Below are 19,997 nucleotides of genomic sequence, written 5' to 3' on the forward strand. Positions count from 1 at the left end.
TCCTTTTTTTTAACTATGGTTTGGACCTTTGTTTCTGACATGTTCATCTTTGGATCGCTTTTAACTTGTCTGAGGTCATTGGGAAAAAGCAAAGTATCCTGAAAGCGGCGGATTCCAACGCCGTTTTGCTTCGTGTTTCTGCGCATTTCGATATAAAAACACCCAGCAATAAAAAATAGTTTCTGTTACCGATTTAAACTAAGGTTTGCAATCGGCATCAGTTTGAATGAGAAATTACAGGAACTACGCCATCTCCCAGAAAGGAAATTCCGCCCCTTCTTCCCCGCCCCCCCTCGTACTCACCTATCACAAAACAACTTTCCATCAAAAATTGCTAAACCCGCATCACATTAATTGAAATGTCACTTGCAAATCGCAAAACGACAAATAGAGCTTGTAAAGTTTGCATACATTTTCAAAATCTTGACATCTGCCATCACATACGTGCCTCGCTAAGTTAGCATGCATATATCTGCACTTATGCTGTTCAAACAGCGTTGATTATAGTTCACGCTCCTTCGATCTTTTCTTTATGCGTCTTGTTGAAGCCTCAATTTCAACGTCAATGCACTAATTGAAGTATTACTAAAAATCAGATATCTAATGTCTTGAGGGTTTTTTTTTTTTTTTTAGTTTTTCCTCAGCAAATTCTTAACAGCTCGTCGTATCTCGCCGATTCTCCAGCAGTACACAATTGGATTCAAGAACGAATTAATGAAACGACAGTTGTCACGTAGTCATAGGCGATTTTCACTGTTAATGTATATCCAGTTACTGTCTCCACAAACATCGTCGCACAAAACGGAACATATAATATCACGAACAAACCGTAAACATATAGTACAGTCACGGCAGATTTTCTACATTTTAGAACGTTTACTGTGTTGCTTTGAACACTCTGCTTTTGCTGGCTTATCTGACGCTGATGTTTACGGACAATCTGAAATATTTTTAAGGTACTTATGGTTGTAACAACAAAACTTGCAACTACAACTACAACAGGAAAAACAATCCATGGGTGTATCCAAAATCTTAACATGACAACTGTCACAGACACGATACAGAACATAAAAACAGCTTGCAACATTCTTTGAGCAGTGACAATGGTGTTGTATCGTAGATGTAGGGTTAAAGCGAGAAGTCGATCAATTGAGACTCCGCTTAATGTTGCGAGCGAAACACCAGTGGTTATCCAACCAGATATGTTTTGAATCATTTTCAAAACGCAGTAGGCACTAAAGTTATCTGTAAGTTCCGCAATCTGATACGCCACAAAAAATGGCTGACAAATTAATCCAACGAGAAGGTCCGCGGCTGCGAGGCAAAATAAAAGGATAAAAGATGGCGAGTGAAGCTCTTGCGTTTTCCAGATGACACGTAAAATGATAAAATTTCCAGAGACCGTTATCAAAGAAAACACTGCATTGAGAATACATGTTAGAATACTTGCGATAAAAGTATTATTCGTTTGTTCCAGGTTTATATCCAAAAAAGCGCAAGTTACATTACTGGGATGGGTTTTGTCCATGCTGAAGATAACTTATCTGTAGATAACAACCCGTCTGTTTATGAAGAGTCGCACGTAAATTACATAAGTTATACCAAATACGTCATGCTAGTAATATACAATAACGTAGCTGCTGTATTGTGCGATAAGTTTACAATTAACGGAGAACAGGTTTGTTTCGTAAATGACAGTAAAAATGTCAAAGCTGACCTGTTCGACTTTATAGGGAACTCAAGAATATATTTCCACATATATTCAGACAAATGTAAACAACACTTAAGATTATCTTCAATAATCCGGCACTGTGTTTACGCTGGAGTGGACAACCCTATTAGGTGGCACAGCTCGATACAGTGGTTAAGGAAGACATTTATCTCATCCTATCGGTTGATGATAATTTTTGCAGGTGGCTTGCCATATAATATACAATTGTATACTTGCGGTATTTGCACAATATGACAGGTCGCTTTCGGTAATTTATCAATGGCCAAAAGGTTTGCTTAAATTTTATCAATGATCAGACAAATGCTAGAATTGAATCGACCACATCAATACAATAATGTGTTACTTACTTAGGTATATAAACATGAAAACAACACTACTGGAGTCTCTTAAGCGACCACAAGCATTAGAACGACTGACACTTAAATAAAGTTAACTACCACTATTGCTACTACTACTACTACTACTACTACTACTACTAAAAGTGATTCATCTGCTAAGCTGTCACAGTCGTGTTTAAAAAAATTACTGATTATATTGGACAAGCTTTTTTATTTCTTTCATAATAACTTATGATAACTTTTGAGTTGTTTCTTACCCAAAAGCACGTGCATTTCTCCAGGATCTCTGAAATAGTTTTGAATTTTATCTAATGTTCCGCATTTTGAGGTGAAATATATTCCTTGATCGCGCAAAAATCATTATCTAAATAGACCATATTAAATTGTCTTAGGTCAAAATCGCTCAGTGATTGGTTGATTCTATCAGCCTGCTGTAATTCAAATGTAGTATAAATCGGAATTAAATCAATTTGTTGCATTTTTTATTCCTGCGGTCTATATCGAAATGAGTTTTAACTAAATTTTAAAACTTTAGTCACTTGACCTTAAACATTCTTTATCGTTTAAATCTGGGAAACAAATGCATTTATCTTACTTATCGTTCTTTCCAATTCACCTTGTCAACCTTAAAAATAGTTGTGGAACGAAAATGGAAAATAACTAGAAATGTAAAGATTGGCATGAAATCCACCGTAGGAAAAAAAGATGAAGTGAAGTGAAGTGAAAGACTTTATTTAATGAGGGTGACCCGTGACAGTAACTAAGTTACTGATAAACTTGGGGCCCTCAGCTTAAAATAATTAGAATGCTAAAAATATATTATTTACAATAAAATGCTAAAATACGATGATGGCGGCTGTACATTTTACCACAACGCCTCGCAAACCTAACACAGCCCAAAAGGCACGAAGAAAGCCTTATAATTGCAATATTTTGTCCCTGTACTAAGGATATTAAGTAGCCTAGGTTTGAAGATTCTATAACGTTTCTGTACGTTTTTATGAACGTTATTTCGGTTTTCGTGCGCCAAGAACTATGGGTAAATGTGCCAGTCGCCATCTTTTTGCCTACGGAGGATTAATAAGGATACCCACCATTGATGATGTAATTTTCCACGGTGGTTTGTAGGTTTTTAGAATTTAGAGTATTTTTATAGAAATTTTTGTTGAAACGAACGCTGCAAATTTAACAAACCATCAATATTGAAAGAAAAAGTCTGTTAAGTTATGGATGCCAAGGAAACATAAAGTTCTGCTAATAAAAACGTGTCATGGTAAATCATTATCTAAATTATTATTCATTAGCTTGGTGATGATCAGGTAGAGTAATCAAATCTGGTGGAGTACAGTAAAAACCCTCGTGTAAGAACCCAGTGGTTTAAGAACCTGCAGGTAGAAATTTGCCATTTTCAACCCTTAAAATTTGGAACCTGTTTAGCCAAGCAAGATCAAGCAGGTTCTTATATATGGGTTACAGTTAAATTATAAACTTTTGTTATAGAGGCAACACTGCATATACATTCTGTAATTAGTTTCGCCAGGCTTACAATAATCAGTTGTGAATAAATATTGTATATTTAAGGACCAAACCCAAGTTGACTTATTTTTCTGATAATCAACAAATATCTCCTTCATAGAAATTAAGAACCTAATTAAAGACCTACTTATCCTAAATTGCCAATAACGTACATTCTTACACGCGCGTTTTTACTGCATTCGTGTTCGGTAACAGGGGCGATGACTTGGCCTTCTGAATAGTCGAACTTCATCGAGAAAGTTAATATGTTAAGGTTATCAGAAATGTTTTAAATGGCAATAAGTTTAAATTGGAGGAATCATGGAATTCCTTCCTCTGCGCGCCTGAGTTTGCAAGCGTCTAATATAGTTACGCCCATTAATTTTTATATCTCTCTAGAGCTGACAAAATTGGTAAATGTTGATTGATTTAGCGAAAGGTACGATTTCGTGCTCAGCCCCAGAATGATTAATCGCTCATTTGCCATTTGTCGTAACAATTTTTGGAGACTGACAAATTCGAACATTTTCGTCCAGCTATGAATGAAAATTGGATTTTTGTGTTTTTCCACGGCCGGATTTCACCACCACCCCTGATCCCACCCCTGATCCCACCCCTGCTCCATTGCTCCAAGAACATTTTTAAAAGAATAACAATGAACCTTAGAAGGTAAACAGCACGTCCAAGATCCGTCCAAGCGAGTTAACCAGGAACGGTCAATTCGAAATTTTCTTGTCGAGGAAGTGCGAGTTCCCCCAGATTCACACACTTGGCTGAGTCCTACAAAGCGATAACCTGAGGTATTTTTTTCTCGGTTCGACAACGTCGTTTAGGCTACTTGTACAACAAGAGACCGTAAAAATAACTTGAGGCCAGTGGCTGCATTAACGAGATGGTTGTGCGGCAGGCTTGTGCTGTTATTACACACATACATCATTGTCTTCGTTGACATGTGGTCTTGACAGTTTTTTCAACTGACATAGCGTGAACATGCAAACAGCAAACTTAGTTTTCGTTGCACGGTTAGTTTGACAAGTTATATATAATTTCTCGTGAAATCATTATTAAATTTTGAAACGTTTCCTCGCGGCTCTTTTAACCGTGAGGGCGCCGGGAGTAGTTATTTTCCGTCTAGGTATTCCGAAAACCTGGTTTTTAGTAGAACCTAGATTTAATTAAAAGTTCTTGACAGCGGATTTTCCGGCTATCTTTAAAATAAGGAACGGGGAATGGGAAAATCGGGGAATTCGAATGGGGAACGGGGAACGGGGAATCTTTAAAATGGGGAATCATTAAAAGCGGGAGTCTTTAAAATGAGGAATCTTTACAAGCGGGAATCTTTAAAATGGGGAATCTTTAAAAGCGGAAATCTTTAAAAACGGGAATCTTTAAAATAATAGAATCTTTAAAAGCGGGAATCTTTAAAATGGGGAATCTTTAAAAGCAGAAATCTTTAAAAGCGGGAATCTTTAAAATGGGGAGCCTTAAAAGCGGGGAATCTATAAAATGGGGGATCTTTAATAGCGTTAATCTTTACTGAAAAGTGAGCGAGAATCTCTCAGTTTCTTACTGGAACCTATTTATTCTGTCACATGTATCAACTTAACAGGTACAGAGACAGTTGTGGAATTTATTCATTCTAATTATATTCATCGCGCAGAATGCCGCGACATATCCGGGACTTAAATGTAGAGTGCGCGCGAAAGTTAATTATTAATTAGGCTGCCGATGGCTAAACAACAAAGAAAATGACCAGAAAATGGCCGACTACGCATACTTGTTTAGAGTTTACGTGCTTCATACTTGTGTTTCGTAGTGGTTATCATATGGCTTTTGTAGATGAGACATTGATGGAATAAAGGACACATTTTTTGAAATGTTACGAAAAGTGGATTTAGTCGTTTTCTTTTCCTGAATTTGGTCCATTTGAGGGAAAATATTATATGAGGAAATATTTGGAGGAAGAATTTTACTCCTTCAAAGTGCCCTTCTTAACGGTTATCATACGACTTTGAATGTATGTTGTTAAAGGAAGCTTTATGCCAAGTTTTAACGGAAAATAATGTTTCGAAGTGGTCATTCTGCCAACTTTCGAACACTCGTAACGATCCTTCAGCCTTCGTTCGCCTCGGAGACTAGAAGAACAATAGAGCGAAACTCTTTTGAATTTCCCGGCGGAATGTTAATATATGCCAAGCTCCGCCTCCACAAACAATAGGACAGACGCCGACGCTATAAGGCATTGAAATTGAGAGGTGATAAAATGTATCACTTAACCATCGTATTTAAAGTAACGCTTTGCGCGAGTTGCAATAAACGAATGTTCAGCATGTCATCTGTGCAAGAAATGCAGCGCGTTGATCGGGAGCTCTTTTTAGAGCTCATTGAATCCCCGTTCAATCCCGCTTTCTTGCACATGTCCACTCCACTGAAAGGCTACGACCCAATGTTTTATCTTCAAATAAACGGTGAGGCTCTCTGGCAGTGGCGCGTTGTCAAGGCAAAAATGATCTCAGAGAGATAAAAGAGTTAAAGGAAGCGAAGCAGAGTACTTCATCCTCAGCCGGTCTCAAAGAGATCATTTTTGATTTTCGTTGAAAAAAAGATCTCAGAGTGTTCTGAACGTCGTTTTAACATCACTTTACATGTAATTTCATCAACATAAGAAGTGTTCGGACAGCTCCCATGTGTTTTCAGTTAAAGGATAATTCTTCCACTGAATAAAATACTCTGCCTTGCCCCCTTGATTTCGTTGAGAGACTATGCGCTCAACTTCATAAATACCCATAACAACGCGTTTTCTTGGGTCGGTACTTATAACTGAGGCCACGATCATAAACGTCATCAAATAGTGATGCGTAAAAGCCCAGCTGTCTCGTACGCTTTGACATGTTACTCCAAAGAGGATTCTAATAACTGAATACTCGAACCTGGGCCTTTTAAATGTTTTGATCAATTAAAACGGTTCCAATTTTGAATAATTATCTCACACATGCAGTGGACAACAATGCTCACTCAGGCGTAAGACGCGCTGCGTGCCTTTGCTTTTTTGTTCGGCTCTGGATTTCAAACAGAAATGTCATCTATTTTCCCCTTCATCTTTCGAATAGATAAAGACCTGTGTTGTCTTTTAAGTCCTCGATCAACGACAGGCTACGTAAACCGATCGAGTAAAAGACTACGTCTGGTGAACTGCTTTGACCGGTCGAGTAAAAGAGGACAACGATAAAGTCGAAGAAAGTTTTATGCGCACCGTTCTTTCAATTTGGCAACGCTTTGGAAGAAGAATTTTTTGTGGGAGAACTTTTGGCTCTCGCGCTCAAACCATTTCGAGTGTGACATGTTAACAAAAAAAGTGAGAATGTCGCGGCACACGACTTTGTTGACAAAAGTCTTTGTGAAGAGCGCAGGCCGCCTTTAAATTAGGGCGCTTTTGTTAGCTTATTACACCTTGGGATTTACTTCACACATCAGACCGTTTGATTGACAGCCGCCGATTCATTGACGAGAGCAGTCGGAATTCCGACAGCTAATATTTGTAATTATTATTCCGCGCATTGAAAAAATGAGCACTGCAAGTATATATCGCGAAAGACAATAGAATTCTGCGCGATGTGCACGCTATTAAAGCACATCGGTTTAGCGGGATAGTGGAGCGGTTCAAATCTCGATTCTCACTCTTTGAGATCCGCTAGACCCGCCGACCAAAGAATCGAACCGCCTGGATTTATCTTAACTCGGACTGTGACGTTTTTAAATTGAGTTTCACAGCGATGGATATTTTTCCTAGCCTTATCATGTGCTAATGGAAGGACTTACGACTTAACGACAAATATCTGCAAATATATGGTAAGGAACACACATTTTTGGTTATTTAATCGATAAACCAACAGTCCCCTAAATCTGGTTTTCACATGACGTCGCTAAAATTCAAACTACAAAACTATGGATTCTCCTGAGATTTTACTTTCATGATGTATAAGAGCAGCTGAAAATTAATATTCATACAAATTGTCGCTCCAAGTGGGTTCTTGGTTTTGTAATAGACTACGCTAGAATTTCTAAGCTTTTGGGTGACGCGGCGTTTACATGACGGGCAAGAAAGCTGTGATGTTGGTTGAAAGAGTGACTTATTCCGGGGAATTTGGTTATCTGAACAGTTCATGTATTAGAAAAAGTATCATTTTTAAAATGTTTTTGAGTTCCTGGAGAGATAAATTCACGCTTTTGTGGCAAAACTCAGTGACAGATGTTTCTGTTGTTTTCCGGCTGCCATCCCGATGGGCGCCAGCATGGCGTCTCCATCAAAATCTCTATAAATTTGGGCAAAAAATTTCTCTGCATATCTTGCGTAAGAAACATTGCTGTGACCTGAATCTTGGTGAAAGTCTTCCCATATTTACCTTTGTTCTCTTCAAGATTCTGGACTTTATCATTTGAACTGTTTTGATTTTTATTTTGATTTATTTTGAACGGCGTGACACTGAAAACCAACAATAAAGTAATTCGATGCTCGATGCCCGAACGATGTGGCGGCGAATTTCGCGTATAATCCGTCACTGTTTGCTTCATGATACCTCTTTCTACGCCATGCAGTCATGCGAAGACAATTTCAAAGTGCCCATTGCATTCACTTTAAAGAAGAAAGAATCGGTCGTTTTGAAGGTCTTCCACAGTTTAAGTGGAATGGTCTCGGCGAACGAGATGTGATAGGGGAAGGGTTGTTTGAAGCCGTTTTCATCATAAAAACCAGGAACAACGATGGAAAGTCGAAACAGTGGTTGACAGGAAATCACCCACTTTTAAAGATTCCCGCTTAAAAAAGATTCCCCGCTTTTAAATATTCCTCATTTTAAAGATTCTCCATTTTAAAGATTCCCGCTTTTAAAAATTCCCCATTTCAAAAATTCCCGCTTTTAAAGATTCCCCAATTTAAAGATTCCCGCTTTTAAAGATTCCGCATTTTAAAGATTCCCCGTTCCCCGTTCCCCGTTCCCCGTTCTCCATTTCAATTCTTCGGTTTCCATTTCCCGATTCCTCGATTCCCCGTTCCCCGTTATAAAGATAGCCGGATTTTCCTTATCAAGTCTCGCACCTTAATTGGGCACCGAGCCCTGTCAATTAACAGCCTGCTATGTAGTATTCCACGAAACTTTTCACGAAAATCCTCTTTAAGAATAGTGTATTATCTCAAGATTTCAGTTAAGAATATTATCTAGGCAGACACTTGAAAAATAAACTTTTAATTTTCACCAAGAAAATGGCCTCTCCAGAGGTTTTATGCATAGTACGTGACATAAGTCGTCTATTAAAGGACGACAGATGACAAACTGGAAAGCAATAAAAGCGTGATAAAAAAAAAAAGATAACCTCCAACTCATTTTCCATACTTTCTGTTTTATCTTCAAATAATTTTTTCCATTGTTATCACTGGCAATTTAATTTCCTGTTATAGTAAAAACGAGGAAAAGTGTTAAATAAAATTTATTAGTTGTGTCTTCGAGCTCTGGCCAAAACCTGGCTAAGTTGAAACAGGTCATAATAAGGTAAACACAAAAACTATTTTCGTCCATGGATCAAGAGTCCTCAGTGTGAAGATAACAGATGACAGTTTGAGTTACACAGTAATTTCTTCATACAAAGATAAGCAAACAACTAAGACAACTCCGTCTCGGCTACCAATCACGAGCCAAAGATTATGGCAGGTATGAATTATATATGACTAGCAAGCTTCAGCTGCAGGGTCCAAACAGAACAGATACGTATACGTCTGAGAGCTATAGCATTTCAACGAGGCTCATCTACAACATGAACAGAAGCAGCGACATTCAACCCAACTGCTTCTTTCTAAGCGTTAATTTGGAACGAACACACAATACCGTAGTGGCAAGTATCCTGACATCTATTCTAAATGTACTGTTTTCTCTGTTAACATCTACCGGTAATGTGATCATCCTCCGTGTCATCTGGAAAAAACAAGAACTTCATTCGCCATCCTTCGTTCTTTTGTCCGGCCTCGCAGCTTCTGATCTCATTGTTGGGCTGGTTTGTCAGCCATCTTTCGTGGCCTATCACATCGCGGAACTCACGGATGATTTTGACGCTTACTGTGCCTTGAGAATTATTCAGAGCATATCTAGCTATACAACAATTGGCGTGTCCTTGGCGACCTTAAGCGGAATCTCCATTGATCGACTTCTCGCTTTAACCCTCCATTTACGATACAACGGGCTTGTCACTATTCGCAAAATAATGCTAACTGCTGTAGTCGTCTGGGTAGTATCAACCTCTGTCGTCCTATTGAGGTTTTGGATAAGCAATTGGTTTTTTGTCCCTGTAGCCGTTCTACTGATAACATTTCTCATTACAGCCCTCAGCACCTGGAAAACATTCCAGATCGTTCGGAGACATCAGCGCCAGATATCTCAGCAACAGCGGATTGCCCAAAGACGTGATGTGAACGTCCTGAAGTCCAGGAAATCGACCATAACTGTACTTTATGTTTATGGTTTGCTTTTACTTTTCTTTTTTCCACTTTTTGTGACGATCTTCGTGGAGTCGTTTACTGGATACACAACTAGAATGAAAATCGTTTATGACTACGTTACTACTGCTGTTTTCATCAATTCCTTCTTGAATCCACTTGTATATTGCTGGAGAATTGGAGAGATACGAAGAGCTGTTAGAAATGCACTGAGGAAAAACAATAACGAAGTCACCATTTTGGAAAGCACATTTCGATCAGTTTCAAAGATATAATTTTGTGCATCAATTGCAAATTTTATGAGTTCTGTGTGGTAAGAAGTATGAAGCAAACTACACTACCATTAATAATTATTCTTAGTCCATTGTACGTACACACGCACACTACTTATATATTAATTTGCTTTTTGCCATAAAATTTTCATTTCTTGTCACCATTATTCATCGCTATTGCCGACCATTTCCAATCAGAAATCAATAACAGTTCTAACGCTGGAGTGAGTCGCCTATCTAGTCGGAACAGTTGAAACGGAGAAAGTTTCGATCTCACTTGTTCTCTAAAAATTTGACAGTCAAACTCCTAATAACAACTTATTTCGTCACTTTTAAAATTACAGTCAATTTGAACATAAAGCCAACCTTAAGAAAACTTTTCTTTTTTCAGTTGGATCTAATATTCTATTGCGTGATTACGGTAATAGCTTTTGTCAATAGGTTCTGCAAATGCTAATATCACGAGCACTTGGCAATCACTAGTATTGTCGTGGTGCGACCTGAAAAGCCGAAACAAAAAACCATCATAGAATTATTAAGAGTGCCTTTTTTGACACCATTAATATTAAAATTTTAATTTTAATTTGCATGACGTTTCCAATGCTTTCAAAATTAATAATATCTACATGGAAAAGCTTGCTAAAGATTAAACCACCGAAAGCCCATATATTTCCTGATAAATAGACCATTTTACAGTTGTCTGCTCAGTGACCTGGCCTTTGTATGGCAGCGAGGCTAGAGTTGACCTTGTTTTGATACAGACCTCACTGCTTTTGTTGTGTAAAACAAGTTGTTCTGATGCCAACTAGGTGCATTTACATGACAAAAGCAGTGAGGTCTGTATCAAAACAAGGTCAACTCTAGCCTCGCTGCCATAAAAAGGTCAGGTCACTGAGCAGACAACTGTAAAATGGTCTATTTTAGTAAAAGTCGCAAAGTGTGACATGCCACTGTAGCTTGAATATTGGGAATACCTTGCTTTAATTCCTGAAGCTTGTGAACATTCACCTCTCGCTTAATTGGTAGCGAGGCAAATCAAAAGGACTAAACGATAAACACTGACTAAATCAGCTGCATCATAAACTCCCTGTACAGTAGAAAGAGCAGCGTAAATATAAAGTCGGATGGTCCTATTCATATTTCCCTAGTTCCAGACTGTTTTCCCTTTTCTCTTATCGAATATATATAAAATTTGGGTTGTTAATTAGGCGGCAACAGATCAGCTGTCATACAATCACCTGCATTTGTTTGTTTGTTTGTTTGTTTGTTTTTGTTTAACTTTTTGTGGAAGAACTTCAGAAAATGTGTTTTGGATTAATAATAAATACAATATTTCTTTTACAAAATTTATAACACTCCGATACCAATTTGCACGGGAAATTAACCCATGTTTTTGTTAGCTCTCTTTGAAGTCAATAATATATCAAACACGAAACATTGTGTTCACAGTTCCAAACACCGAGAAGAGAGTTGAAAATACGACGCGTAGCGGAGTATGTTTGATGAACTTCAAGGTGTTTGGAAATGTGGCTAAACACTGTTTTGAGTGTTTGAGAGATTTTCTCAAACGAAGCTAAAACTAACAAGAAAATGGAAAATTTTATGCTGATTAAGACAAGATATTCAAACACCGCCACAGTCATGATTTCCCCTGTTTAGACTTGATGAATTATCTGTGAGTTGGGAATATGTGGTCGTAAATTTTCTTCGTAGTTATTACGCTCGTAAAGCCTTTGTATTTCGTTTATCTTCTTCCTGAAACAAGGACGGTTAGGTTTCGAAATATTGAAAATGTGACGTAGTTATTTGTATTACTTGCTTAGTAAGTGTGACTGAGATAGAGACGGAGGTGAAATGACCGCCTACATTAAGGCCAAAGTACAAGTTCCACCAGCATTTCGAAACGTTTGGTAATTCAACATGCATCGCATTAAAATCCTTCCTACAAACACACAAAACAACACCCTGGTTAAGCCACACCCATCTTTCCGATGTCTGCTCAATTTCAAAGCGAAGTGCTAAAGCGGAAAAGTCGCTAATTTGTTTTGTTTTGTTTCTTTCTTTCAGTTTTTGCTCAGCGTATTCTTCACAGCTAGTCTTATTTCTGTTATTCTCCAACAGTACACTAGAGGATTTAAGCAGGGGTTAATGAAAACAGCAGGTGCTGTGTAGTTATAGGTGGTTTTCACTGTCAACGTATATCCTGTAACAGCTCGCATAATCATCGTCGCCCAAAAAGGAAGATAGAATATCATGAACAAACCATAAACGTAAAGTGCAGTCACAACTGATTTTCTACATTTGAGCGCGTTTATAGTGTTACACTCTGCTGCTGCTGAGATATCTGGCGCTGATGTCTGCGAACGATCTGAAATATTTTCAAGGTGCTCATGGTTGTGACAAGAAAACTTGTCACAACTATTGCAGCGGGAAAAATAAGCCACTGGCGAATCCGAAATCTTAGCATGACGATTGTCACAGATAACATCCATACAACAAAAACAGTTTGCAATACTCTTTGAACGGTTACAATGGCGTTGTACCGTAAATGAAGGGTTAAAACAAGAAGTCGATCAATAGAGACTCCACTTAAGATTGCCAAAGATGCGCCACTCGTTGTCCACCCAGATATGCTCTTAATCATTCTCAAGATGCAATAGGCACCATAGTTATTTGTAAGCTCGGCAATCTTGTAAGCCACGTAAAAAGGCTGCGTAAATATAATAAGTCCAACGAGAAGATCCGTAGCAGCAAGACAAAATAAAAAGATGAAAGATGGCGAATGAAGTTCTTGCGTTTTCCAGATGACATGTAGAATTAGAGCATTTCCAGTAGATGTTACGAGAGAGAACACTGAATTGAGAATGCATGTTAGAACGTCTGAAATATTTGTATTTTTGGTTTGTTCCAGATTTACGTCCAGAAAGAAGCAGTTCAGATGATGTGTTTTGTTCATATTGTAGATAGTTTCATACACAGCAATAGCTAGCATGCCTCATGGTATGCTGTAAATGATGCATGATGAGATTTGTGCAGTTTAGATTCGAATTTTTATATTTAATTCATATATATACTTGCTGTATTGAATAATTACGTAGTCAGTTATGGTTTCTTTCGGTGAATTTATAGATCAATATCAGACTTGCATATCCTGACATCAAAACATCACTCGATCAGATAATGATATATTCGAGTCATTTCTTTTTAGTCAATCACAATGTCTGACAATTAAATAATTCTAAAATATCCATCTGTCTAATGAATGATTTAAGTACAGTTAGTTAAATACAAGAAGTGCATTTGGTAAAATGTGAGCACTCAACTGAGGAAATGTGTAATAAATTATTTACGTCGATTTATTGTCAGCGCGTAAAAGCAGATCATTATTCCTTTCGTAGCCACAAGAGCCTGATCGAAGCTTATTGTGGGCTGTGCAGGGACACTTCTTGTGAAGCATTTCCTACCGAAATTCTAGAAACCGTCTCGTTATGCCATGCATGATCATCAGCTGTAAAAGCCTGGTCTTAAAACTGGAGCCAGAAGGCATTTCAATTGTAATCCTCTGTAATGGCTGAAATTCGATTGACGAATGACCCCGTTTAGCACAGTTAACTTAAGCTGTGTTACCAGTCCGGAATATCCCGATATATTAGGACATCTGTGATGTCACGAAACTCACGTTTCAACCAATGACAATTCGTGTTTTGGTTGGAGTGTTGTGTTTCACAACAAACCAAAAGATTCAAGATGGCGGACAAAGAGAGTCGCGAATACTTTCCAATGCCATGAATGCGGGCCTTCAGGAGGTATATATTTATCTCGAATTGAGTTAATACTGTCCAAATTATAAAATAAAAGGAAAGTTTGTGTTCGCCTTCCATGTCACAGACAATTCTGCCCAGATAATGATTATCCTCGGACTGAAGGAAGCACTTCGGAACGCAATGCGGGCCAAGTTTGACGAGCTGCAGTTATCATTCTTTGGAAAGAGACCGTACAATCGGTAAGCATCTTTATTCTACATTTTTCTAACAACAGAAATGATCGATATGAGAATTGAGGCTTTCCTCTTATCTAGGGATTATCGGGCCGAAATTGACAGCACGCGCGTGTTCTTATATGCCAGCAAAGATAAATTGTAAAATGTCCAAAATACTATACGTTTTTCTGGCTAAATCGAGGAAATGAAATCATTATTAAAACAGAATTTTCAATAACGCATACGTGTGAGAAATTCTTGTTCTGTTATACCAAATAAACTAAACTAGAAAAATGTATCCAGAATTTTAGTGTTGTCAGATGCATGGAGAGTCAAAAATTCTGTTACTTTGTAAAGCTGAAATTTCTCCATTTTGGTATTTATTTTAAATATTTCTTGTATCTACTTGTTGCTGTGCCAGAAGATATCATGTCTGATTTCCACATTTAAATTATGAAAACTTACATATAATTGCTGACTTTCACAAGGTATTTACCCAAAAATATCAAAATATAATTCCTGGACAGGTTGACAAGGGAGCATTCACAATCCATCCACATGTCCCAAGGTTTTATTATTTATTTATTTAAAGTATACAAAGTAAATTCAGTCTTGAAAGTGAAATCCATTTTATTTTATTCACTCTTTAGGTACTCTCAACCTTGAATTTGCCTCTTAGCAGAATGCAGGACCTGAAACAAATCACAAGCACTTGGAAGATTATTACATTGCTTACAGATGTCAATATTATTACAAATGTATTTTTCGTTTTAACAGATGAATTTATTTTGAATGTAATTATCACATTAGTCTCAATAAATAAGAGATTTCCCTCAAGTGGTCTGATAACTCTTATGTTTTCTATTTTTTATTACATATTCCTAACCAAACTGATATGTTTCCTGTTCACAACCAATTAATGTTTTGCATTAGTTTCACAATTAGTAATGTTCAGCACTTGACACTACATTCCAAACTCTTGTACCTTTTCAGTCTTTGCGTTCATAAAAATTATTTTGCAAAAGCATTACTTTCTGGTACATTCAAGCTTCATGGGGAGGTGAAAAGAATCATCATCTACTAGGAACAGCTGCTGTGTGTATAGTTTTTAAAAAATGCCAAAAAAAAAAAAGAGTACAATGCCCCCTACAAACCTTAACTTACATGTTTGCATGGCCCTCAACGTCTGGTAAATGAACACAAACAATCTCTCTACCCTTTGCGCCATTCCTTGGGATACTGATAGCGTCCATTTACAGGGACTGCACTACCCGTGGCCTGTCTGTTTCGCTGCCACTTCTGTGCTGTAGGTGGTTTTCAACAGGCTGCTGGCTCTCCAGTGATAAAACTGGGGTGCACATTTGGTGAATCACCACCAAAACAGAGACCTCCCAAATTTGTTTAATTTCGTCCGCATACTTAGCGACGTCTTCTTTCCTCTCTTTTCCCTTTGTTTTTTCCTAAAAAATTCGGCAAAGTGCCTCGAGCAGTCGAGTATGCCCTTCCACGTACTTAAGAGAGAGAAATTGAAAACAACTGTCATAAAAATGAAGGAACGATGCATTACTCAAGCCTTACAACAACAGCGGTTCAGGTACACTTGTGACGCCTCAAATTCAAAGAGAGTTTACAAAATATCGGCGTTGTTTACAACCATGTAATTTGGCATGATGAAACTTTAACAACACTAGAACCAGTAAAAAATATACACAGCTCAATGAAAAATACGTGAATACTAGAAAATAACGCTTACTCTTTACTAGCCTTAATATTTGGCCACAAAATCGCGTCAACATCGTCGCTTGATACCAAAAAAACTCAATGATTAAACGACAGTCAACGTTCTCCCACTACCAAAATGGCCGCTTATTCTACTTCTCAACGTTTGGTCGCAAAAAGTCCTGGATAATGCTGGCCAGACTCTATGCGAGACTGGAAACAACATATTTTCTTTGTCAACGTATAAGGTCCGCCATTTTCCCTGCTAACAATAGCTTCATGACGTCATGACCGTCCTAATTTATCGGGATATTCCGGACTGGTTACAGATATAGATTTAGCCAGGCCTAAAAGCGGAGCTCCTAATTAATTCCAATAATTAACCATAAAGGAAGAAGAGGATTTGTTTCTATTGGATCAGAAAATCATGTAACAGCTATACCCAATAAGCGTACTCAAGATTTTAGAAATTAGGTACGCAATATATCAGGGACTTTTCAAGAGAAGATTGTGCAAGGACTATGTCGGGAGAGAAGTCAACAACGCGCCAGGTTTTTTTTTTTTTTTTTTTTTTTTTTTTTTTGCAGAATACAAAAGCAAAAACCGACACAACATAGGATGATTTTTTGAAGGTGTACTATATTTCGGCTGGCCAAACCAGCCTTCTTCAGGTACAATGGAAATTTTTACATCGGGACGTGTTTTTATGTAGCCGATATTTACGTAATACCGGAAATACGTAAAAGTAATTGACAGTGTAAATTAAAGACAAGCATACGGTAAAATGAAATAACATGATAAAAGAACATAATAAAAGAAAACAAATGGAAACAATTAATATGTTTCTTCGCGGATGTTCAGACCATCAGGATCAATTGTTCTGCCTTTTTGAATTAAAAAAGCTTCCTTGGCCTTAGGGATAGAGTCTCAGAAAAGATTTTTTCTGTGGGGATTAATTGCATGTCATTAGAAGTGTGGTTAGGAGAGGACAGGAAATGTTCAGCGGCTGTAGTAGGTTTAGATTTGTTGTTAGGGTCATCTATGGCACTCTGTGTTCATTAAATCGGTCTTTTAATCGTCGTTTCGTCTCTCCTATGTATTGTAAATTACAGCGGTTACATTGAATCATGTAGATAAAGTTTTTAGTGTCACAGGTCAGGTTAGATTTTATGGGGCGCGTTTCCCCGGTAGAAAAGAACGTATATGTAGTAAGTCCGTGAGAAATGTAGGGACAAGTAGCACAGTTTTTGCCACAACGGAAAGAACGAGAAGGGAGTTGGGGATTACAAGAATTAGAAGAGAGTTTAGCTGTAACTAGTAGGTCGCGAACGTTAGGGGAGCGTCTGAAGGTTACAACAGGCAAATGCTGAAAAACGATTTTGCAGCGGTTAGAAGAGAGCGAAATGCGCCGAAATTTTGCCTTTACACCTACTCCCTCCTTCTCTCCCAGAGTAATAACCTCACTTGAGCTTGCCATCCAATGGAAAACCAGTACATGGTTAGCGGTAAACTTAAAAAAAAAAAAATCTCGATGAGCTCCAAACTTATAAATAAATAAGGTCTTTACTAAAAGATCAGGCACAGCATACGTGTGACTTTACAACCAATAATAAGCTCTGTCATATGTATTACAAAATTATTATAAGTTAAAAAAGACATTAAGAAAGAAATTTAAAAAAGACGTTTATTTATACAAAAGCCAGTTTAAATCGGTCAGTTGTTTTCACAGCTCTAGGGAGTATGAAGTCATGACCCTTATCTCTAAGAGCCCTGTTACGTTTAGGTGGAAGCAAGTCGTACAATATATGATCAGTGTCACTGTGATTCTCTTAAGGGAGTGCTGTCCCTATTCTTTATTACATCAAATATTAAAATGATCTTATTTGTATAACTAAATCGATGGGCTCGCCTGATGGAGGTGTCAATCCGATCTAAATATTTGCCTTGAAAGGCGGAGCCCTACACTTCTAATCCATACAGAAACAGTGAAATTTTCAAAGATTCGAAGAGTTTATTGAGCTGATCTTTAGTGTATCCATCATACCTGCATACTCTAAGAATATACAGTTGACTAGCAGCTCTGGACAGTAAATTGTCAATATGAAGATCCCAGTTACAACAATCTTCCTGGAAATAATTCCCCGACGTTCCAGCCACTCTTACTGCTTAATCCCAGACATTGGAGGGGGAGCAGACTTAGTAGTTGTACTTAACAATTATACATTCGCCGAAAGCGAAGTGAACATTGGTGAATACTCACAGAAACGAATACGAGTTATTAAAAGATTTTTGGGCCCAGGGTAATGGCCTTCATTTTGAAAATTCTCCATCCTTTTAAATATCCTGAGCTGGAGTGATGTCTTCCAAATAAATGAAAAATTCATTCAGCAACTGTCTGCAATGTTTACTTGCCGAGATGTCAAAGGAGGCGAGCTTAGTAACCAAGCCTCAAAAATGTTGTATAAGGAATCGCTCAACCAATCAGATTACTGGAAACTATTTGTTCAGCTCTGATATTATACTAATATGCAATAGCATTTCTCACGTCTTTGACAAATTCAAAGACATCCTGTTGTTGGCTGCCCAGCTCTCACGGTTCTTAACTTCCGCAAGCGCTGTGTCCAAGTTTCTTCTAATAGGCACAGTAATAGTGACGTCATCGGCATATTTCACGATCCCATTATTTAAATCGACTAGTTCTATATCGTTCACCATCAGAGAGAATAAAAATGGCTGAAGGACGGTGCCCTGTGGCACCCCTCTTTTAATGTCAACATAACCAGTAATCTTCCCATCAAGAACGACCCTCTGTTCGCAGTTGCCAAGGAAGCTGATAATCCAGTTGATGATATATGGATTAAGATTAGTAAACTTCAGCTTATCGCATACATTCTATATTTTGTGGGAGACAGTGTCAAATGCTTTAGTAAGGTCAAATGACAAAACTCCACCAAAGGTCTACATCTTCTACCAACCAACTGAGCCAATTATGTTGACACTTAATAAACGTCTTTGTGGTATTGCAATATTCCTTATAGGCGGACTGATCCATACCAATCGCAAACTTAAGCTCCTTCAAAACCCTCTTGTTTATACATATTAACCTCTAAAAACATTCTCATGGTGATGTTCGTGACGGATATCGGTCGAAGCTGAGCACACGATGACAGTGGAGATTCTTTAGGTATTGCAGATATGTTGGCAAGCTTAATTCCATGGAAGAGGAACTGAATGCTGACTGAGGGAAGAACTAAAAAGCTTTCTAACTATTGGAGCAAGGTGGTGTGCAAAATCTCTCCACAGCCGGTAGAGGAATTCCATCCGGACCTGCAGCTGTACGTTTCGACCGGGTCATAAACCTAACAGTATGCACTTCAAGAGCAAGGCCAAGTTCGTTCCGGTTTAAGTGATAGCTCCGGGACTGAAGACTGTGTGTCAGTGTTGATTTTTTTACGACAACAGGCTTATATCCTCAGGGTTATTAACAGAGCTGATATTTTGTGCCTTAGACTCTCTTGTAACAATTTTGTTTACAGTATTCCACCAACCCTTCGTCCCAGTTCCATGTTTGCTGTTTACATTGCGTACAGCCCACACTTGGTTGTTGAGGATAAGCTCATAGATCCTTGCTTGTAGGTCAAAATTCTTATTCCTGATGGTACACAGGTGTTTAACCATTGTCGTCATATAAGGGGAGGGGGGGGGTTCCCATGAAGACACCTTAACCTTAATCCGGGGGAAGCATTCATTGGATATCCCTGCAAGGGTATCATTCAATAAATGGGTCGCCGCGGTGATATCGTCACACGACAAAACATTGCTCCAGACGTGCATGCTTCCAGCCTTTGCAGCATACATAACCCGAGTCTAAGATATGGTCACGTGATACTGGTCAGTGAATACCTTGTTTTGACAGCTGTCAATTAACTATAACATGAATGTCCAATATCAAAGACGT

At 38.1% G+C, this 19,997-nt stretch overlaps 1 protein-coding gene, 1 long non-coding RNA gene and 3 pseudogenes across 2 annotated transcripts; 2 read left to right on the plus strand and 3 right to left on the minus strand.

Annotated features, from left to right (window-relative positions):
• Window positions 1-58: 58 nt before the first annotated feature.
• On the minus strand, window positions 59-1,538 carry LOC110040914 (melanocortin receptor 5-like; annotated as a pseudogene).
• Window positions 1,539-9,303: 7,765 nt separating this feature from the next.
• Window positions 9,304-10,928, plus strand: LOC110040911 (melanocyte-stimulating hormone receptor-like). Its single transcript, XM_020746172.2, has one exon. It carries the CDS (start codon window positions 9,304-9,306, stop codon window positions 10,342-10,344), a length of 1,041 nt encoding a protein of 346 aa, XP_020601831.2. The 3' UTR covers window positions 10,345-10,928.
• Window positions 10,929-12,381: 1,453 nt separating this feature from the next.
• On the minus strand, window positions 12,382-13,297 carry LOC149106645 (melanocyte-stimulating hormone receptor-like; annotated as a pseudogene).
• Window positions 13,298-13,966: 669 nt separating this feature from the next.
• Window positions 13,967-15,532, plus strand: LOC149106646 (uncharacterized). Its single transcript, XR_016209933.1, has 3 exons — window positions 13,967-14,147; window positions 14,230-14,344; window positions 14,971-15,532. It is a non-coding gene; the product is annotated as an uncharacterized LOC149106646 (long non-coding RNA).
• A 2,195-nt stretch (window positions 15,533-17,727) lies between these two features.
• Window positions 17,728-18,754, minus strand: LOC149106647 (uncharacterized; annotated as a pseudogene).
• Window positions 18,755-19,997: the final 1,243 nt, after the last annotated feature.

The sequence above is a fragment of the Orbicella faveolata genome, unplaced genomic scaffold, assembly GCF_042242905.1.
Source record: "Orbicella faveolata isolate gen_17 unplaced genomic scaffold, um_ofav_v1 contig_3, whole genome shotgun sequence".
NCBI lineage: Eukaryota > Metazoa > Cnidaria > Anthozoa > Scleractinia > Merulinidae > Orbicella > Orbicella faveolata.

Bases quoted from the DNA above. Each gene is read 5' to 3' on its own strand.
- LOC110040911 (XM_020746172.2), top strand. From the start codon at position 9,304: ATGACTAGCAAGCTTCAGCTGCAGGGTCCAAACAGAACAGATACGTAT.